The following is a 21114-nucleotide window of genomic DNA, read 5'->3' on the forward strand; positions in this document are numbered from 1 at the left end:
ACATCATTATCACACATGCAGCAGCATGGCTTTTGTTATACGTGCACTGTCCGTGTGTATTTGCATTGCACTCTGGATCCATGAGCCGTGTTGTCAAAGGATAACCGTTGTCACCCAATAGTCGGTTTTTGGTTTTCACGGTGGCTCAGCCGCAGATCGTGCAACATGTTGCTGCAGGCTGTATGATAAATTTTGTGCAAGTGATTCAATCTGATAACCCAAAGTTGTAGCAGTTCTTTTTCATTGTCATGCAGCAGGGTTGTACACATTATAGTTTTAGACAGCAATTTACAGTGCCAAACAGATCATGTATATTCCATAAAGGATACTGAATGGAGGAATCATGTCTTCTCATTGCCTTCTCTTCTAACCTGCGGCCTCGTTTCGATACCACAGCAAGTGTTACACTTTAGCCAGCAATTACTTGTTCAAGCTGGAGCTCGTTCTGTTACATTCCATTTCTGCATCTTTAATTTCATTCGTAACCCTTTTTTTATCGCTTGATTTAATCAATCCAAGCATTCCTCCTTTGTCATGCCTCTTTGCCTATATACTTGCCTGAACCCGAGGATACTTCTTTCTTGGACAGCCTGTTTTCCTGCCCTTTTGCACTTTGTGGTTAAGCTTTCGAGTCTAACTGTCACTCTCGCTGACACTTATTAGCTTAACTTAGCAATTCCATCATCAGCAGTGGCAGCTCTTGACGCTGTTTAAAACAATCATCAACACTGCTGTCAAAATCACCAACATGCCTGCACAATGGGTTTTTAATAGTTTTGCCCAGACAAGTGGTTTACACTTCAGGAAAACTCACTTAAGTCATTGAATTTCTAACATTGAGTTCATCATTATACCAGTGCAAGCAGCAGGACAAATAGTTGCTAAGCGAAAAGGTTATTTGAAGCAAGCCACTCCCATGATAACTTTATAAGAGTGAAGGCATCGTGACCTTGCCTGAAGGGTCACCCAGGCCCTATCCTCGTAACCCCATGAAGACTGATTGAGGTGTACAAGATTATGAGGGACATGGACAGAGTGGATAAGGAGCAGCTGTTCTCCTTAGTTGAAGGGTCAGTCACGAGGGGGTATAGGTTCAAGGTGAGGGGCAGGAGATTTAGGGGCGGGTTGCCTCACATCCTTTAAAAAGTATCTGGATCAGCACGTCATAACATTCAGGGCTATGGGCCAGGTGCTGGTAGGTGGGAGTTTAGGTGTTTCTAATGTGTCAGTGCAGACTCGATGGGCCAAAGGGCCTCTTCTGAACTGTATGACTCTATGAAAAGGAGGCAGGCGGGAAGGTTGCAACTTTGAAACTGCTTGTGGAGGAATTCCACAACTGAAGCACCTGGAGAAAACCCACGCAGACACAGGGAGAATGTGCAAACTCCACACAGACAGTGACCTAAGGCCGCAATTGAACCCAGGTCCCCGTGTCTGTGTGGGTTTCCTGTGAGTGCTTCGGTTTTCTCCCACACTCCAAAGATATGTAGGTTAGATGGATTGGCCATGCTAAAAAAAAAGATCCCTTAGTGTCAGGGGGATTAGCAGTGTAATTCATGAGGTTACGGGGATAGGGCCTGGGTGGAATTGTTGCCGGTGCAGACTCGATGGGCTGAACGGCCTCCTTCTGTACTGTCAGGATTCTGTGATGATTCTATGACTGGGCAAACAACTATAGGATGGAATTCCTCCACAAGCAATTTCAAAGCTGCAACCATCCCGCTTGCCATCTTTTCATAGTCATACAGTTCAGAAGAGGCCGTTCGGCCCATCGAGTCTACACTGGCACATTAGAAACACCTGAACTCCCACCCAATCCCATCTACCAGCACTTGGCCCATAGCCCTGAATGTTATGACGTGCTCATCCAAATACTTTTCAAAGGATGTGAGGCAACCTGCCTCCATCACCCTCTCGGGCAACGCATTCCAAACCATCACCACCCTTTGGGTAAAAAAGTTTTTCTTCACATCCCCCACAAACCTCCTGCCCCTCACCTTGAACCTATACCCCTCGTGACTGATCCTTCAACTAAGGGGAACAGCTGTTCCTTATCCACTCTATCCATGATTCTCATAATCTTGTACACCACGATCAGCCTTCATGGGGTTACGGGGATAGGGCCTGGGTGGCCCCTCAGTCTTCTCTGCTCAAATGAAAACAACCCAAGCCTATCCAATCTCTCTTCATAACTTAAATGTTCCAAGTCAGGCACCATCCTGGTAAATCTCCTCTGCACCGCCCCCCTCCCCCCCACCCACCCCCCTCAATGCAATCACATCCTTCTGATAATGTGGCGACCAGAACTGCACACAGTACTCTAGCTGTGGCCTCACCAAAGTTCTATACAACTGTAACATGATTTCCCTGCTTTTGTAATCTATACCTCAATTGGTAAAGGCAAGTGTTCCATATGCTTTTTTCACTACCCTACTAACATGCCCTTCCGCTTTCTGAGATCTGTGGACAAACACGCCAAGGTCTCTTTGTTCCACAGAACTTCCTAATGTCTTACCATTCATTGAGTACTTTCTTGTCAAATGACTCCTTCCAAAGTGTATTACCTCTTACTTTTCAGGATTAAATTCCATCTGCCCATTTGACCATTCCATCTATATCTTCTTGTAGCCTAAGTCACTCTGCCTCACTGTTAACCACCTGGCCAATCTTTGAGTCGTCTGCAAACTTACTAATCCTACTCCCCACATTGTCGTCAATGTCATTTGTATAAATGATGAATAACAGGGGGCCCAAGACTTGAACTTTTGAACTTTCACACTTTTCCATTTGACCCACAGGACTGATTGATGGAATTGAATTGGTATTTTAGCAGCAGTTATTGGTTTCCTCCTTTTGTTAAATCTCGCAACACAGAAAAAAATCGATGGCCCACTTCTCCTCCTATAGTGCCCGATTTACCCAGGACCAAATATTTGTGACTCTATCGAGCGGAACAGCAATCTGTAATCTTAAAAGTGGAGGGAGATGAATGAATCAATTAAAATTGTCAGTTCAGCAGCATTGACTACTTGTCCTGTGGTCTCCCACCTGATTGTCATAGGGGACAGTGGCAGAAAAGAGGAAAAAGAACTCTGGAGAAGCTAGATGGATGAAAGAGAGGAAGGATGATATTGGAAAGGATGAAAAGGGGAAAGATCAGAAATTGTGAATTCTGCAACAAGTAATTCAGTTACTGACTCTCCAAATCCTGTCCACCATCTACAATGTTGTGGAGATGCCAGCGTTGGACTGGGGTGGGCACAGTAAAAAGTCTCTCAACACCAGGTTAAAGTCATCAGGTGATGAAGGAGCAACGCTCCGAAAGCTCGTGATTCCATATAAACCGGTTGGACTTTAACCTGATGTTGTGAGACTTCTTACTGTGCCCACCATCTACAAGGCAGAAGTCAGGAATGTGATGGAATACTCTCCACTGGCCTGGATGAGTGCAGCTCCAATAACACTCGAAGCTTGACACTATCTCGCTTGATTGGCCCTCCTATCCACTTTCATAAACATGCACTCCCTACATCACTGTCATACACTGGCTGCAATGTGCATCATTTATACGATGCACTGCAGCAAGTCTCCTTCAACAGTGCCTTCCAAACTCATGACCTCTTTTTCCATGCAGGAACATGAGAACACCAGCACCCGCAAGTTCCTCTCCATATCACACGCCATCTTGACCTGGAATCATCTCACCATTTCTCCAAAATCGCTGGGTCGAAGTCCTGGAACTTTTTCCTTAGCAGCACTGATGGGTGTACCTCCACCACATGAGCTGCAACAATTCAAAATAAAGTAAAAGTTTGTTTTTTAGTCACAAGTAGGCTTACATTAACACTGCAATGAAGTTACTATGAAAATTCCCCAGTCACCACTCTCCAGCACCTGCTCCGGTACACTGAGGGAGAATTTAGCACGGCCAATGCACCTAACCAGCACATCTTTGAACTGTGGGAGGAAACCAGAGCACCCAGAGGAAACAGACACACGGAGAACATGCAAACTCTACACACAGACAGTGACCCAAGCCGGGAATTGAACCTAGGTCCCTGACACGGTGAGGCAGCAGTGCTTGCCGCCGTGCCTCATCGCCACCTTCTGGAGGATAATTAGGGATGTGCAATAAATGGAACCTTCCCAGTGATGTTCACATCCCATGAATGAATAACTACAAATGCAAGAACTGGGTGCTCCTTCAAACTATAAATTTCATGCTTCATGTTGTCACACCAACTTTGCAAAAGGCATTCACAACGCTGCAATCCAGCTGCATGGTGCTCATTTATTGACACATACGGATGAACGAGAACCATTTCAATATCACTGAATGTATGCTATTGAACTTCACATTATCCCAGCTTTTCTGTTTGCACATCAAATAGGCTTAACAGAAAGGAGCAAACCCACTAATCCAAAGACGCTAACATGATATGCTGAGGCTATACTGGATTTGTATGACACACAAAGGATGCAGCTGGGAGCCTCCCTCAGCTAGGGGTTGGGTACTGTACTACCTTTATTATATCCGCACAGAGTGGTCACAGAACAGAATGTGGAAGTTTGGTATTTGGGGCAAGTGGGGAAGGAGGTGTTGCTTCTTGCATCCAATATTTTTCTTGTTTCTTGTCATAGGTAAATATTGAGCTATAGCTTAAGCTAAATCAAGTAATTAAAAGACTACAAACTACAAGCCAGGTTATTTAAATACATGGGGCAGAATTTTCCTTTCTGGAGACTAAATCTGGTGGCAGGCAAGAAAGTCAGTAATATTTGCACTGGACGGTGGGGTGGCGGATATGCGTGATATCATCCATTTTAAAAAATCATGCATCAACAAGGAGCTCTTTGAATCTTGTGACGGGGCAGGCAGGAAGTCTCCCATCTTCCATTACCTCATGGGATGAAGGTCCTGGTTCCATATTTAAATGGCGCCCAGACAGATGTTCCGTCACGGCAGGCCAAAAGCTCAGGAGAAGACAAAGACCGTGACACCCAAATGTAAAAAGCCCTATGCTCCATGGTTTGGCGGAATGATCCTAGATATTCTCCAGGCTGTCCAGGAGAGGTGGGAAGACCTCTTTCTGAGAATGAGGGCAGGACTTTTAGAACGTGCTGGCCTGGAAGGAGGTCGACAGGCAGGTTAGCGCCCCGTGGAGTTCAGAAAGGACCTGCCTCCAGTGCGGAAAGTGGATGAATGAGCAGCTGCACTCTGTCAGGGTAAGTGATACTGCAACCTCACACACCATTAAGTCATACTGGCGAGTAGTGATATTTCCATAATTATTGTGAGATCTTTGGACTTTTCTGAGATTTTCTAGTTGAAAATGGAGGTAGTGTAGCGGGATCTTTCTCTTTACTCCACTTACAGGCCGGTATTTGGGGGTCTGCCGATAGCTGCGAGTGTCTCTCTCTTACAGGCCTTGAAATTTCAAAGGCCGGGGAATGCTGCACTGGGGCAACTCCGCAGGAGAGAGAGCGCTGAACCAGGCTCACCGTTTATACCTGACCGGTAACCTGATACTTATATCACACAGCCATCCCAAAACCATCACCAAGGCCGGAGTGGTTCTCTCCCTTGTCGGTGGGACAACGGCCACTCTGCACCCACTCCACTCGAGTAGGTCTCCAAGAGAGAGAACAGAGAGACTCTGTCCTTTTTATCTCCTGACCAGCAGTCTCCCTTGAGTGAGCGGGTTCGAATCGCTCAGATCACCCTCGGTTCTGGACTCCAGATTTATGGTAAGGGATATTGAAACTGTGACCTCGTCAGAGTGCGCTGATGAGAAAACACGAGGCAAGACGGACTCCAAACGAATTTCAAAACTGAGTGATTTATTTAACAATAAAATCAACCTCTCCAATACCCCACCACACATGAATAAAACTTATACTTTATACTATCACTATGGGAGAAATGCTAACGGGTACAATGTAAAATCTTACTTTACACAGTTCAAAACAAGATTACTGAACTTTAAAATTACAATACACCACCCCTTCCCTTGCCTCAACCTCTATCCTATTCTCGGGAGCTTCACAAGGTTGGCTGGGATACTCACAATTCTAAAAGGGGCTCCTTTGTGGTGGGCTCGAATGTCTCAGTGCAGGGTCGAAACTGGGCTGCCGTTGGACTTCACCTCTGCACATCAGCTTGCGATTCTGGAAGAGAGCTCCGTCCTGTTTCTCTGCTTGTCTGCCTCTCAGCTTGTCTTAATTTCAGCCCAATTTAACAAACCAACTTCCCTGCCCTCGTAGGTGATTTTCAAGGTCAAAGGGGCTTTCGATCACTGGCAGTCTCAGTTTAATTTAGTCAAGTCCAAACACAAGGCTGGAACTGCCTTGACCCCCTGTGGGTCGTTATTTCAATGTCTTCTTAATGCTCTTCCGGAGCTTCCTGAACGGTATCCCATTCGTGGGATGGGTCTTCTTGTCTTTTGTGGATGGGCTGATTTCTGTGGCCATTGACTCCCTGCTGGTCTGTTTACTGTCCTTTGTCCTTCTGATGATTAGATCACTGGCGTGTCTGCCTTTCTGGCCACGTGCATATTCAGGGAGCTCACACCTTTTTCTTAGCACAGTCCACAGGCAGGTTATGTTTGTCCTGCCGAGCTTTCTGGGAGGTTTTTTATCAGCCAGCAGCCAGAGTTGGCCACTTTTAAACTGTCAGGTTTCTCTTGAGTGCTTTTTAAAATATGGAGGATTGCCCTGAAACTTACAGTAGTGGGGTGCAGCAAAGTCTGAAGGAAGCAACAATTGTGAGAATTTGTCATCACCTTATTCCTCCTGGAATCTTGTAGCTATCCGGTTGTCACAAACACACCTGCTGTGCTGTGCCAGTGCAATGACATCTTCATGTGGCTTGTCTAATTCCTTGCGCTCTTCAGAGCCATCCCTTCAACATCCTCCTTCTGTGAGACTACATCTTACTCCTCGATTTCTCCCTCAGGCAACATAAACTCCCTTCGCAGTGCAGGGTGCAGCAAAAATCAATGATGTAGGACAGTCTCTGCAGTGTATTGGAGAGCCCTGCCTGACAGTGCAAACACTGGAAATGCATCCTCAGATGGCCAGTCATTTGCTCCATTAAGGACCTTGTGGCGGAATGTGCTGCATTGTGTCTCTCCTCCGCTGCATTATATGGTCAGCATAGTCAGGCCATCTGGGGGATTGTCCTTTATCCCTGAGGAGCCAATTCTTAAGCAGTCAGTCCTCACATATCTGTGGCATCTGTGAGTGCCTCAAGATATAAGAGTCACGAAGGTTCCCTGGGTAGCTAGCACAAACATGCAAGATCTGCTTTCTGTAAGCACAGATTAGCCGGATGTTCAAAGAATAAAGTCCTTTCCTGTTAATGAATCTTTCAGGCTGATGCCAGGGAGCTTCCATAAGGGCAGTCGATGGAACTCTGCATTTGCAGGAGCTCTGAGATCACTATCAATCCCACAGTTCTGGCAGTCTGGTTTGTGTCATTCAAGTGGAACTGGTCAGCTTTATAGAAAAGGGCTTCTGTTTTCTCCCTTGTATGTTTGTGCATTAGTTCAACACTTTTTGAGGCCTTTTTTGAAGGAGCACCCTTTTAATGACCTGCTCAAGCCATGGAGAACAAGGCTCAGCTGAGTGCAGGATTCAAGGGTCAAATGTCCAATGAATGAGCTTTGCTCCTTTACTAATGGTGCGTATTCAGGTGAGAATCCATTCAGCCTTGGCACTGCAGTGAAGTTGGTCTGAATCGCCATCGGTTCCTGATGGAGGCATGTGAAACGGAAGGAAGATCAAACAATCAAAGGCCTTGTCTGCTGGACAGAAGCTACATACGTACTATAAGCTTCAATATTCCCATTGTACTTGTCCTGGCATAGGTACAAGACTAGTCACTGCCTTCTAACTCCCATCCTTCCTGTTACTATCCAGCCTCCCTATATTATTGTCCACATTGATATTTCTGTTCTCTCCTCTGATTCTGTCAATGTTGATGCCTCCTTGCCACTGATGACCTGACCTCTCCCCTTATTGAGGCCACAGGCACCCTTGCTTTCTGTGACCCCCCTATGAGACCATCCAGTACACTCCCATGATTTTTAATTTGCTGACCAACAGAATCCAGATGCCTCCTCTGAATGTAACTATACCCTCTGCTTCCCAATACTATAACTCTAACTCCCTTCCCCCAAGACCAAATGCCTTAGTTGACCGACCACGCCCTACACACCATTCATTTCATGGTGAAAAGCCTTCCACCGTATGAGACCAGGACCAAGACATGCATGCCATGCATAGCCCTGTAACTTGGCCCATACAGTGCCAGGATAGTCTCTTAAACATGCCCTTGATAATGAGGCCTCATTCCCAGGGCAGTATTAAACATGCTCCCTGGACTTTCAACCTTCCCTGGGCAGTCTTTTGAATTTTAGCTCGAGACAGTCTTTTACTTTCTCCTCTGGTCCTAGATCATCCCCTCCCCCGATTCCAGCCTCTGCCTCAGCCACCCCTCTGGTCCTCCCCTTGCCTGGTCCTGCCACCATCTCACCCTGCCCCTCGGGTCTTGCCTCCCGTGTGAAGCCTTGGAGCAGCTTGTGCTACAGGAACTGGGGGTGGGTGTGGGGGGCGTTTATCATGGACAGGGAGGTGTGATTGCACGTCAAGCAGGCAAAGGGGCTCCAGGTGCAAAGGTGGAGGAGGAACCTTAGTTTTGCCCTTGCCCAACAGATATGAGGTTTTTAACTGGCAGTAGGGATGATAAAGTCTGCAAACTGACCACAGCACCATGGTACAAGAGGTCATTCTAGCGGAAGGAGTGAATAGGAATGTATTTGTGTTTGGAGAGAGTATCGTCCGGGGAATAGAAACCAGAGGTCTGAATAATTTCTTTTTGCTGCAAGTCCTTGTTGGGGGAATAAAACTGCCTGGCCTCGGCTTCCAGGGCTACTTTCTGGTTTACAGGGACTCTTTATTTCATTTTCACCGAGTTCAGGATACCATCCTACCTTAGTTCCTTGGAATTTGCTCTCAAATTTGCATTACAAATGCAATTCCTAATTGACAGTAATAAATGAATATCAGGTTCATCTCAAATTTCAATTATTTGATGCAATGAAACATGACGCAGGCTGGCATAAGAAGCAGTTTACGTAAGTTAGCAATGGAACAAATGAATTTCTGCATGATTAACCATGGTAATACACACCACATCTCTGGAGATACGAGTGTGGATGATACAGCTTTATATTATTCATGAATGATCCTATCAGACAGTGGCATTGAATGGGAAGCTGCAGACTACGAAATTTGGAAAATGGAATGTGCAATATGGAAACACAATAATATTAATAATAATAAGGTATGTGTGGAGTCAGTCACAACTGGGATAGGTTCACTGTTGAGCTTGCTCTTTGATTGTACAAATTAATACACCAGTTTATTACAACGTAGGTAGTTGTATAGTAGTTCTTCCAAGAGGAACTTGTCCCATGTTTGAATACCTTCGACAGCTTTTTAATTTTAGCGTGTGTTTACATGCTTTAATATTTACAGAAAGATATTGATAAGAGTAAATAAGGTGAAAATGATGTTGGTGGCAGCAGGGTCAGTCACCAGAAGGCAATAATTTCAGATAATTAGAAAAACAAGGAGGGACAGCATGATTAAAAAACAAATTAGACAGCAAATTATGATCTAGAAAGGTGGTGGAAGCAGAACAGCTGCTTTCAAAAGGATATTTGACAAAAGCTGCAGGGCTAAAGGGAAGAAGCGTGGGCATTGGACTAATTAGTTAGATCTTTCCAAAGAGCTAGAAACTGTTTAGTGAGCAAATGGTCTCCTTCTGAATCAATCCATGAAGCCCCTTGTCACCTTTAATGTATCCAACCCACTTGCCCATCATCAGCACTTGTTTACTCTGCTATCGTTCTCTGTCGGGGAGATTCAAACTGACTTATTGTTCATTCTTATATCTGTAATCTCCCACGTGGGGGGGGGGGGGGGAAGGAGAGTGGAGGTTGGAGAGCAGGGATTAAGTGGGGGAACAGGGGGTTGGTTGGGGAGATGGGGAGCCGTTTTGAATGGAGAGCGGGGGTGTGATTGTTCCCAGCTCTGCTTCCAAAATGCCAAACCTGCCTGTCTTTGCATGTTGGACTGGACACCGGCACTGAGGAGATGTGCTGTGGTGATCACATTGCGGTTAATACACTGCAACCATAGGGGACTCCTTCCCACCACACCATGCTATACACGCACACGCACTCACTCACGCACTCACTCACTCTCTCTCTCCCTCACACTCTCTCTCTCTCTCTCACTCACATATTCACTCTCTCGCACACTCTCACTCTCTCTCTCTCTCTCTCTCAGACACATTCACTCTCTCTCTCTCTCTCTCGCACACTCTCTCATTCTCTCTCTCTCTCACTCTCTCACACTCTCCCTCTTTCATTCTCTCTCTCTCTCACTCTCTCACACTCTCTCACACTCTCTTTCTCTCATTCTCTCTCTCTCTCTCTCTCTCTCTCTCTCTCTCTCACACTCTCTCACTCTCTCTCTCACACACACACACACTCCTCTCTCTCTCTCTCTCTCACACACATTCACTCTTTCTCCGGTGTCACTGGTAATTTGATTGGGCTCATATTCTGTTCCTTTGTAACAAGGTAACTGGAATGTCAGTATCTCGGCCAGATCAGGTAGCTGTTTGACTTAAGAGTCCAAAAATGTGCCAGCTGCATTTATCTCACAATACTTACACAATTCCACCCAGTTGACATGCCCAAGAAATATTTGCATTTCGCTGTCATTGATAAAGAGTGTTACAATTTGCCTTCCTGTCACGCTGCAGTGACTTTTCCACTTTGCGCTATAATGTGCACGTGACTCCTTGCCATGGAGTGTTCAGATCTTTTAGTCTTCAGCCACCCTCATCCCTGGGTCTGTGGTACAGTATTTGAATGTCAGAGTGCAAATAATTTTTTTGTGTAATATATTTTTATCTAGTTACCATCCACGCTATTGAACTTTATTACAATGTCATGGATGTAATTGCAAATTGTGTTTGAGCTGGATTGAAAAACTGCCCTAACTTGCGCGCTGCTCCTCGTCCTCCAATCAAAGATTCCCACCCGCCCGCACTTACTGCTCCTCCAATCACCGGTTCAGTCTCGGGAGAAGCAGCAAGAGTGGGAGGGAGGAACCATGATTGGAGGAGCTGGTGCAGCGAGCATGGGAGAGACAGTTGGGGCGATTCTCCCATTCTGGCCGCTAATTTTTTAGTCGATCGGATTGGGAGACGCGCGCGTGCACTGATTCGCGGGATTCGTCTTTCACTGGAAACCGACAGGAAGACCAGATAAGTGGTTTTAATCTATTTGTAATGTAATTTAAATGGTGATTATCAGGCCCCGAACTGAATTCTCCAGACCCGATCGAATCTCCTACCCCACCAGTACAAATTCACTCTGGCGGGGTTTAGAGTAGCTTCCCACTTTTGGGGAACTAGCGGGAGACTCTATTGGAGTGAAGGGGGGGCAGTTGGGCAGGGCCTAGGGGGTGGGGCCTGGTGGCAGTGCCAAGGGGCATGGCCTAGGAGCCGATCAGTGGGGGGTCCCGCTGCCACTGCATTTGGATCATTCGGGACTGGAGGGAGGCCAGTGATCAGGGCGCGCTGGGGCGGGGGGATCTGCCTCCCGTGGGGGGTGGGGTCTGCCAGGATAGGGGTGGGTGGGGATTGTTACAGCTGGGAGGGGGTGTTTGAGATTGGGGCATTTTGGGATGGGAGGGGGGCGTGGAGGGGCAGCACAGCGGGGTTCCCAGGCTGGCCAGTAATCAAGCTGGCCAGCAAACTGCATGCGCAAAATTCTGGAACTGTCAGATTCTGGCATGAACAGGCCCAGCCCCCGAGCTTTTAATGATATTCACGATTGTGACCTCTGCATTGCACAGAAAGCATTCTTTCTGGTTGTATCACAGCTTGGTATGGCTCCTGCTCTGCCCAAGACCGCAAGGAACTACAAAAGGTCGTGAATGTTGCCCAATCACGCAAACCAGCCTCCCATCCATTGACTCTGTTTACACTTTCCGCTGTCTCGGCAAAGCAGCCAGCATAATTAAGGACCCCACGCGCCCCGGACATTTTCTCTTCCACCTTCTTCCTTCGGAAAAAAGATACAAAAGTCTGAGGTCACGTACCAACCGACTCAAGAACAGCTTCTTCCCTACTGCTGTCAGGCTTTTGAATGGACTTGCCTTGCATTATGTTGATCTTTCTCTACACCCTAGCTATGACTGTAACACTACATTCTGCACTCTCTTGTTTCCTTCTCTATGAATGGTATGTTTTGTCTGTACAGCATGCAAGAAACAATACTTTTCACTATATGTCAATACATGTGATAAATCAAATCAGAGTGTGGGAGATTCGAGTCTGAACTCCCACTGTAAAAACAATCATGAATTACATCATTTTTCCCACCAATTCAGCACTTAGAATTTTTTTGGGAGAATCGTCCCCAGAATCTTTGCTTGGAAAAGCAACTCCTCCCAAAGTCTGTGGGTCGATCTTCCCAGAGAAATTCTTGTCATAAAAATCTGAAAACCGGAGTGTTTCACTCGGGGCGAGTTTGACACTGCAATCTTCCCACATCCTGTCAATTTGGTTGGTAGTTGGATGGGGTGGGGAGGGGGGGAGGTGGTGGTTGCGTGGAGCCTAAGCTCGCCGGGGAATCCGGCTACAGACTTTTTAGGGCACCATTGTGCATGCACCCCTTTCTCCCTGTGTACTGCGAGATCTCCTACCACATTGCTCCCCGCCCCCCCGCCATCATCGGCGGCAGTGTAACCCCCCCGCTCCATGGCAACATATGTAACATATGTCACCGGCATTAGGACCTTCACGACCCGCTCCACAGTGAGGAGAAATATATAAATTTAAGGATCACCCTCCCTGCACACTCCCTCCACCGCCTTGCATTTTCCAGCCCCACTCAAGCCCCACCCCCTTGGCACTGACCCTGGCATATGCCAGGGTGCCCATTAGGTGGTGCCAGGCTGGTAATGCCTGAAGGGCACTGCCTGGCCATGCCCCTGGCCACTCGGGACTTCAATGGCCTCTCATTCCCCCCCCCTGCACACCCCCGGTGTGGTCATCATATCTGATCACTGTTGGATAGGGACCGACAAGGGGCAAGATTCTGAGAAGGCCAAAATGGCCTTGCCAGCCTAGCTGACAGGAATGAAATGAAGGGATGACTATTGGAATCAGCTTCGCGTGACTTTTGGGCACGAAGCCGAATGCGCTAGCAAATCAGTGCCGGGAAGATGGTTTTCAACGCGACACCAGCTCGCACCCAGCGCGACACGGTGGCACAGTGGTTAGCAGTGCTGCCTCATAGCACCAGGGAACCGGGTTCGATTCCGGCCTCGGGTTACTGTCTTTGCGGAGTCTGCACATTCTCTCAATGTCTGCATGGGTTTACTACGGGTGTCTTTTGGACTGTGGGAGGAAACCGGAGCACCCAGAGGAAATCCCCGCAGACACAGGGAGAACGTGCAAACTCCACACAGACAATGACCCAAGCCGGGAATCGAACGCAGGTCCTTGGAGCTGTGAGGCAGCAGTGCTAACCATTGTGCTGCTGTGCCACCCAGGGGTTCTATTAATCCGAGCACTCTGTGTTCATTCAGTCCAAAGGGGATTCCTGTACTTTGGAATCCAGGAAAGTACTTGAATTCATATATAACCCACAGCCTCAACAGAACTTTCAAGAGTACATGGTGACTGAAGAAAAATCATGAGAGGCTCACTGCAGGTAACTGTGAAGTTACCGTGTGTTCCACATACCCAGCATTTCTATCCAGCAGACGTATAACACTGCGCACACCTTCTTGACTGTCGCTGCTCGACCTTCAATAAGCCTTCGTCATTTCTTAAATGAAGAATTGGTGCTCAGATAGCATCCTCCCTCGGCATGCAGACCCTGTGAAGTTCCAGTCTCTGGCCTCGACAGCTGAGGATGGTCACTTGTGAATACTTTCACTCAGCACTTCCCAATTTTTCAGTCACGTCGACAGCAATACACATACTAAAACAATCACAGATAGGGCCGGAAAGACTGCAGAGAAGAGAGATTTTGTTAAATGATGACCGGTATTAACTGTGGCCCATTGGTAGCAGTCTGGTTCTGAGTCAGAGGGTTATGAGTTTAGAGTCTTGAGCGCAAAACCTAAGCTGACAATTTAGTGCAGCACGGTCAGTGATGCCGTCTTCCAGATGAGATGTTAAACAGAGGCTCCTTTATTTCATTATGGATGTGGACGGAGCTAGCAAGGCCAGTATTTACTGCCTGTAATTTGCCAACTTATTTCTGTTTTGTGCCAATTTAAATACTGTGGTGACTAGGAAGCCTGTATTTTGGTGATGAGCTTACTTTGTACGAAATAATAACGGAGCAGGATATTGGAACTTCCTGAGTGTGATAGATCCAGATTGATGTGAGCTCCTTATCATGCATTAAACGTACTTAGCAAAGTAACTGTTGAATTAAGTGTATTTGTGTTTAGTGTGGTGATTTACTTCCTTCCAGATTATGTATGCAGAACCATTAGTATCCTTATTTGCAAGCAGATTTAAACATCATGAGCAGAAGGCTTCACACTTCTGGTTACAGGGGTTGTTTGTGATCAGGAGCACCAATGTTGATGAACTATTAGTTAAAAAAAAATACAGTTCAGTTTTAAATCACTCGTTTAATGTGATTGTACTTATTCCCACTTCAAATGCGATTCACCAAAATGCCACGCCAAATTCAGGTTTAATTGTAATTGCTTGTCTTTGTCTTCTAAGGAAAGTTGAAAGTTTATTTATTAGTGTCACAAGTAGGCTTAAATTAACACTGCAATGAAGTTACTGTGAAAATCCCCTAGTCGCCACACTCCGGCGCCTGTTCGGAAACACTGAGGGAGAATTTAGCATGGCCAATGCACCTAACCAGCACGTCTTTCAGACTGTGGGAGGAAACTGGAGCACCCGGAGGAAACCCACGCTGCTTAAATTCTGCTTAAACCCAAAGCCTCTGACTGGGAGGCAAAACTGCTATCATTGCATCAAGCTGACTGATTAGTAACTTTGCGGCCCACACAAAGATTGGGGGAGCTGTGGATAGCGAGGAGGATTGCCAAGGGATACAGTAGGATATAGATAGGTTGGAAACTTGGGTGGAGAAATGGCAGATGGAATTTAATCAGGACAAATGCGAGGTGATGCATTTTGGAAGGTCTAATGCAGGAGGGAGGTATACAGTAAATGACAGAATCCTTAGAAGCATTAACATACAGAGGAATCGGGCCAGGGCCACAGTTCCCTGAAAGTGGCAACACAAGTGGATAAGGTGGTCAAGAAGGGGCATGGCATGCTTGCCTTCATCAGTCAGGGCATAGAGTATAACAATTGGCAAGTCACGTTGCAGCTGTATACTGTTATGTCAGTATATATATTGTTATTACAGTTAGGTCACATTTGGAATATTGCCCACAGTTCTGGTTGCGACACTGCCAGAAGGATATGGAGACTTTGGAGCGGGTACAGAAAAGGATCAAACCAGGATGTTGCCTGGTTTGGAGGATATTAGCTATGAGGAGAAATTGGTCAAACTTGGTTTTCATTTGAACGTCAGAGGCTGAGGGCCGAGCTGATAGAAGTTTACAAAATTATGAGAGGCATGGATGGTTGAAGTCTTTTTCCCAGGGTAGAAATGTCAATTACTAGAGGACATAGGTTTAAAGTAAAAGGGGAGGAGGTTTGAAGGCGACGTGAGAGGCATGTTTTTTTACACAGAGAGGGTGGTAAGTGCCTGGAATGCACTGCCAGAGGAGGTTGCAGAAGCAGATACAATGGCAACATTTAAGAGGCATCTTGACAGAATAGGCAGGGTTTAGAGGGATATGGACCACATAGAGGCAAAAGATCTTTAGTTTAGAAAGACATCATGTGTGGGCTGAGGCTTGGTGGGACGAAGGACCTGTTCCTGTGCAGTACTGTTCCATGTTCTTTTTTTTGACACAGGCAAATTCCACAGTATGTCTTAGCTTTCACAAATGGGTAGTCATTCATGTTTGAAAGCATGAATGTTTTTGAATTAAGCTAGGAAAGTGAGTTGGGCTCTGCCCTTACCCTATTTTGGGGGTTGGTGGGTGTGTGGGATGTGCAATTTTTTGTGTTAGCTTGGATGTCTCAATAGCTTGTCTAATTTTGCAAGCTAATGAGTCTTTGTAGACCCATGAATTATTTTATCCAACAGTGCTGAATTTTATTCCATCTTTTGTTCTTTTTTTAAATGCATCGTCAGCCCACTCACTGTGCTCTCAAGTATGTATTGTGTAATCCTTTTCAACTTGTATTCAGGATCCATTATGAAAGTCTATCTGGATTACTTCGAATTCGGATTCAAGGTCAATGGGAAGTGGCTAAATAATTCGACGGGTTACCAGTGAAACATTCATAATGAGAATAAAATCAGAATTAGAAAGTGAAACAGTTCTCTCTCAATTCTTGAATTCAGTATGACTAAATTCTTCTTGTATTGGTAGTGTTGATATGTTTCATTCCTTGATGCATTTTCTGGTATTTTATGTATCATCACTGTGTTAGAAATGAGCAAGAAAGACATACATATGGCAGTTCAGAGGAGGTTCACTAGATTGATTCCAGAAATGAGGGGTTTGTCGTATGAAGGGAGATTTAACAGTTTAGGCCTATACTCTCTGGAATTTAGAAGAATGAGTGGAGATCAAATTGAGCTATACAAGATGATAAAAGGTATGGATAAAGTAGACATGGAGCAGATGCTTCCTCTTGTGGGGCATTCTAGGATGAGAGGTCATAGTCTTAGGATAAGGGGTAGCAAATTTAAAACAGAGTTGAGGAGAAACTACTTCTCCCAAAGGGCTGTGAATCTGTGGAATTTGCTGCCCCAAAGTGTGGTAGATGCTCGGACAATGAGTAAATTTAAGAAGGAGTCAGACAGATTTTTAATTGGTAATAGGTTGAAGGGTTATGGGGAGAATGTAGAAAGATGGGGATGAGGAGCATACCAGTCATGATCGACTGTGGAACAGACCTGATGGACCGAATGGCCTAATTCTGCTCCTACATCTTATGAACTTATGAACATACGAATTAGGAGTAGGCCACTTGGCCCCTTGAGCCTGCTCCGTCATTCAGTAAGATCATGACTTATTTGATTGTAGCCTCAACCCTACCTTCTCGCCTACCCCCCCATAAGCTTTCACCCCTTGTTAATCAAAAATTTATCTAGCTCTGCCTTTAAAATATTCAAAGATTTTGCTTCCTTTTGAGGAAGTGATTTCCAGAAACTGACGACCCTCTTGTGTCATCTAAATTTGGTCCCTGACAAATGGTTCACTGTGAGAGATAATCATTATTCAATTATTTCTGACATCATGGAATCCCTAAAGTGCAGAAGGAGGCCATTTGGCCCATTTGGCACCAACTCTCTGACAGAGAATCCTACCACCCAGGCCCTAGTCCTGTAACCTCATATATTTATCCCACTAATTATAAAATCATAGAATCCCTACATTGCGGAAAGAGGCCATTCAGCCCATTGTGCCTGCACCAACAACACTCCCACCCAGGCCCTATCCCCGTAACCCCACGTATTTGCCCTGCTAATTTCCCTGACACTAAGGGGCAATCCTCCTAACCTACACATCTTGGGACACTAAGGGGCAATTTAGCATGGCCAGTCCAACCAATCTTCACATCTTTGGAGTGTGGGAGGAAACTGGAGCACCGGAGGAAACCCACACAGACACGGAGAGAATGTGCAAACTGCACATGCAGTCACCTGAGGCCAGAATCGAACCTGGGTCCCTGGAGCTGTGAAGAAGCATTGCTAACGACTGTGCCACCGTGCTGCCCCATTGGGCAGTGACAATAGCAAGTAAACATGAGAGAACCTCAAAATTAATTACTTGCCACTCCACAATGTTTTTGTAGAATCTGTTTAAAGGCATCATCAGCTTTTGCTTCTGTTAAAGTGGAAGTTGTGGACCAATTATTAGAATTCAGTTATTCTCTGAGCTGATCTTACTTATCCTGCTAATCACAATCTCAAAAAAAAACCCTGATGAGAGAAAAAAAACTTCTGCCTTAAATCTGCAAATCTGGGTACTCTCCTCCTGTAGAGGCCCCACTACATTTTGAACATACAAGTGGGCAGAGACTGCAAGTCCCAGCTGTACTGGATATTGACTGATTTAACTCTTGGCATTAAAGGAACTGCTGGAGGCCATTCAGGAAAAGGTAAGTATTTGTGTCTTTTTTTTGAAAGAAAGGCTAATTTGCGAGGCAAGGAGGAGCATTCACTGGCTGGGCTCTCTGAGTAGCAGCCAGAATAGCACCAGCTAGAATGGGCGACCCCATGGAGTGCTGCTTAGTACCAGTAACATTCAAATGAGGCCCAAATCTGAAGGTGCAACTGTGGCCCGTGGGTGGGTGTAATGAGTGCAACACTGACCCCTTCCCCCTACCGTTGTGACTTATGTACATATCTCCTGTTTCCCTGCCAAGCACAAATACTAAAGTCTACATGAAATAAAAGGTTCAATATTTGCTAAAGGATATAATTGCAGGAATGACTTAATAGCAGGTGCTGGGCTAATCCCATAATAATTGTTCACGAACCTTTCGCTCATGCCTGCTGTACTGGACATCTGTCATTGCAACTAAATAATTCAAGGTGACTTTATTATGGGCTAAGTTGTAGGGATACACTTACTGGAGGACTGCAGGATGCTGACATACATCTCATCCTGGTCAACGGTTCCAAATGGTATTGAGGAGATTATATAGTTATACCTTTGCTAATATTCCATGAGAAATGGAATTGTTGCAACATGAGCACTATGTTTACCTGACTGAATTGTATTTTCTATAGTATTCATGCATCTCTTTACTCTGATTTGTGAGAAAAAAACGATTCAGCTACTGCAAAATCTCAGTACCAGCATAACATCTTTTCCAAATTTTGGCACAAATTATTGAGATGTTGTGTCTCATGTACTTGTGGTGTACAGACTCGCAATGGTAGTCATCCTTGGCTCTGATACACTGGGGCGATTCCACTCACTGCCCTACAAAGAGGGAAGTTCAAACTCAGCTAATCATAGTGGCCATGACAGTATCAGAAGCTCTATACTAAGAGCCAAACTGGATGGTTTTGGCCGTGCCAGTGTTAAGACTGGCTCACAACTCAATGTTTCCAGCATTTGCAGCACACATATGGGGCAGATTTCTATGCTCCCCCCTCCGCACAAGGCAGGTTCTGAGGTGGGTGGGGAGTGTACAATTTGAATAGACTGGATTGTCCCTGGGATCCACCCACCCCAACCCGTATGGAATTTCACGCTTGAGTGGGCAGGGTCTCAGACGGGAAACCTGCCTTTTCACTTATTGAGGCCCTTAAGTGGCCTCAATTTTTAAGTTGGTGCGAGCAGTTGTGAATAGGGTGGAAGCAGAGAAATAAACTTTTCTGCATCCTTGGCGGGCAGGAAGGAAGGGGGAGCGGTGCCTCAATCTGAAGGCCCCTTCAGATTTGGGGTGCCCTCTCCTCCCGGGCCTTTGGAGCTGCGGCCCTCCCTGCCCCCTGGTCAACCCCCCTGCATGCCACAATCACCCGCCTCCCAACTGCTCGGGGCATCCCCTATCCTCCCGCCCCTGGGACCCATAGAACTCAACTTTATAACAGTCCCGGGATTTAGTTCAAGGCAGAGCGCTGCAGAATCTCTTTTGGCCACTGCTGTGCTGTGCCTGGCTGGATTGGCCAACAGCATTTACAGACAGGACTTCCTTCCCACCCACCCTCAAGCAATGCTCAAGTGAGCATCAAATGGAAATGGGCTTCTGAGAGTGGATTGTATTGTGTTGCACGCCAACTGTCAGGGTGCCAAGCTGTCACTCTATCCTTAAAGTTCTACCCATGGAAGCTAATCCAGTGCCCACAGAGGATTTTGTGGTGTAGTGCAAATGAGAAACAGCATCCCAAATATGCCAGTGTGAATTTTTCCAACCATTTTCCAAGGAGATATAAGAGAGATTCCAACCATTATCAGAAATGATCTCTGGAATTGTGCAATTGTGCGTTAGGCCTCAGTCTGCCAGCCTCATGAAGGACTATTCCCAATGGTAAAGTAAAGAAATTTGTATCCCATCATTCTTGCTGAGACCAGAATTAAGACCAGTGCACTTCCCCTCTGGTACATTTAGTGTCTATAAAATACCTGGCTATCAGTAGGGATTTCTGTGGATAGAGCAACATTACTGAGTTAATGGACAGTTAGACAAGATCCTGAATGAGCTCCTAGTTTCAGATTCAGCAAAATGATCAAAGAATTTTATTTTGAGTGGTGTAAATGATCATAAATTCCTGTGAATAAATTGCCTCCTGGTGCCATCATCTCTATCTCAAATATAACTTTTCATACATGCTTTTAAGTTCCTGCACATATGCCTGAATGATACAGGAATTATTACAATTCCAAAATGGCTTGTGTGTAAAGACGCGTTAAGTTACCAAAATAAGCAAAACCCATCTGAAGAGAAAAAGCAGTGATACTTTGCAGACTGAAGTCGTCCATTCAAATTAATCAACTTGTGTTTTTTTTAATATAGGTGTTAGTCTTGGGAAATAAGAGAGACCTTCCTAATGCCTTGGATGAGAAACAACTGATTGAAAAAATGTAAGCCTTTTCTTTCTTGGAATTATTAAGGTGTGGAATATGTATAGTGATAAATGTTTTGGATTTGCATAACAATAATCTCGCACTTTCCTTCCACAGTGATTGATTGGAATTTTCAATTTTGGCCAAATGCAGAGACATCTTCGTCGGAGTTGGATTTCTGCCCAACCCAAAATACTGTTGACTTTTCTGGGGTAAAGCTAGTTTGCATATTTTAAGTAGGTTCCCTGGCATCTGTCAGAAAGTGTGTCTATTTACATCTCTGTGTCACCCAGTAAGTTGTAAATAGTCCATTTTAAAGCAAACCAAGTCTATTTAAATAGCATGGGGCGGCACAGTGGTTAGCACCGCTGCCTCACAGTG

General features: G+C 45.6%; 1 protein-coding gene across 1 annotated transcript in view; it reads left to right on the top strand.

Annotated features, from left to right (window-relative positions):
* LOC144498681 (ADP-ribosylation factor-like protein 8B-A) overlaps positions 1-21114 on the top strand; it is a 95341-nt gene that overhangs the window by 54320 nt on the left and 19907 nt on the right. Inside the window, exon 5 of the mRNA XM_078220162.1 lies at positions 20684-20751. Coding sequence (XP_078076288.1) covers positions 20684-20751 — 68 coding nt within the window. The remainder of the gene's footprint in view (positions 1-20683; positions 20752-21114) is intronic.

The sequence above is a fragment of the Mustelus asterias genome, chromosome 9, assembly GCF_964213995.1.
Source record: "Mustelus asterias chromosome 9, sMusAst1.hap1.1, whole genome shotgun sequence".
Classification (NCBI taxonomy): Eukaryota; Metazoa; Chordata; class Chondrichthyes; order Carcharhiniformes; family Triakidae; genus Mustelus; species Mustelus asterias.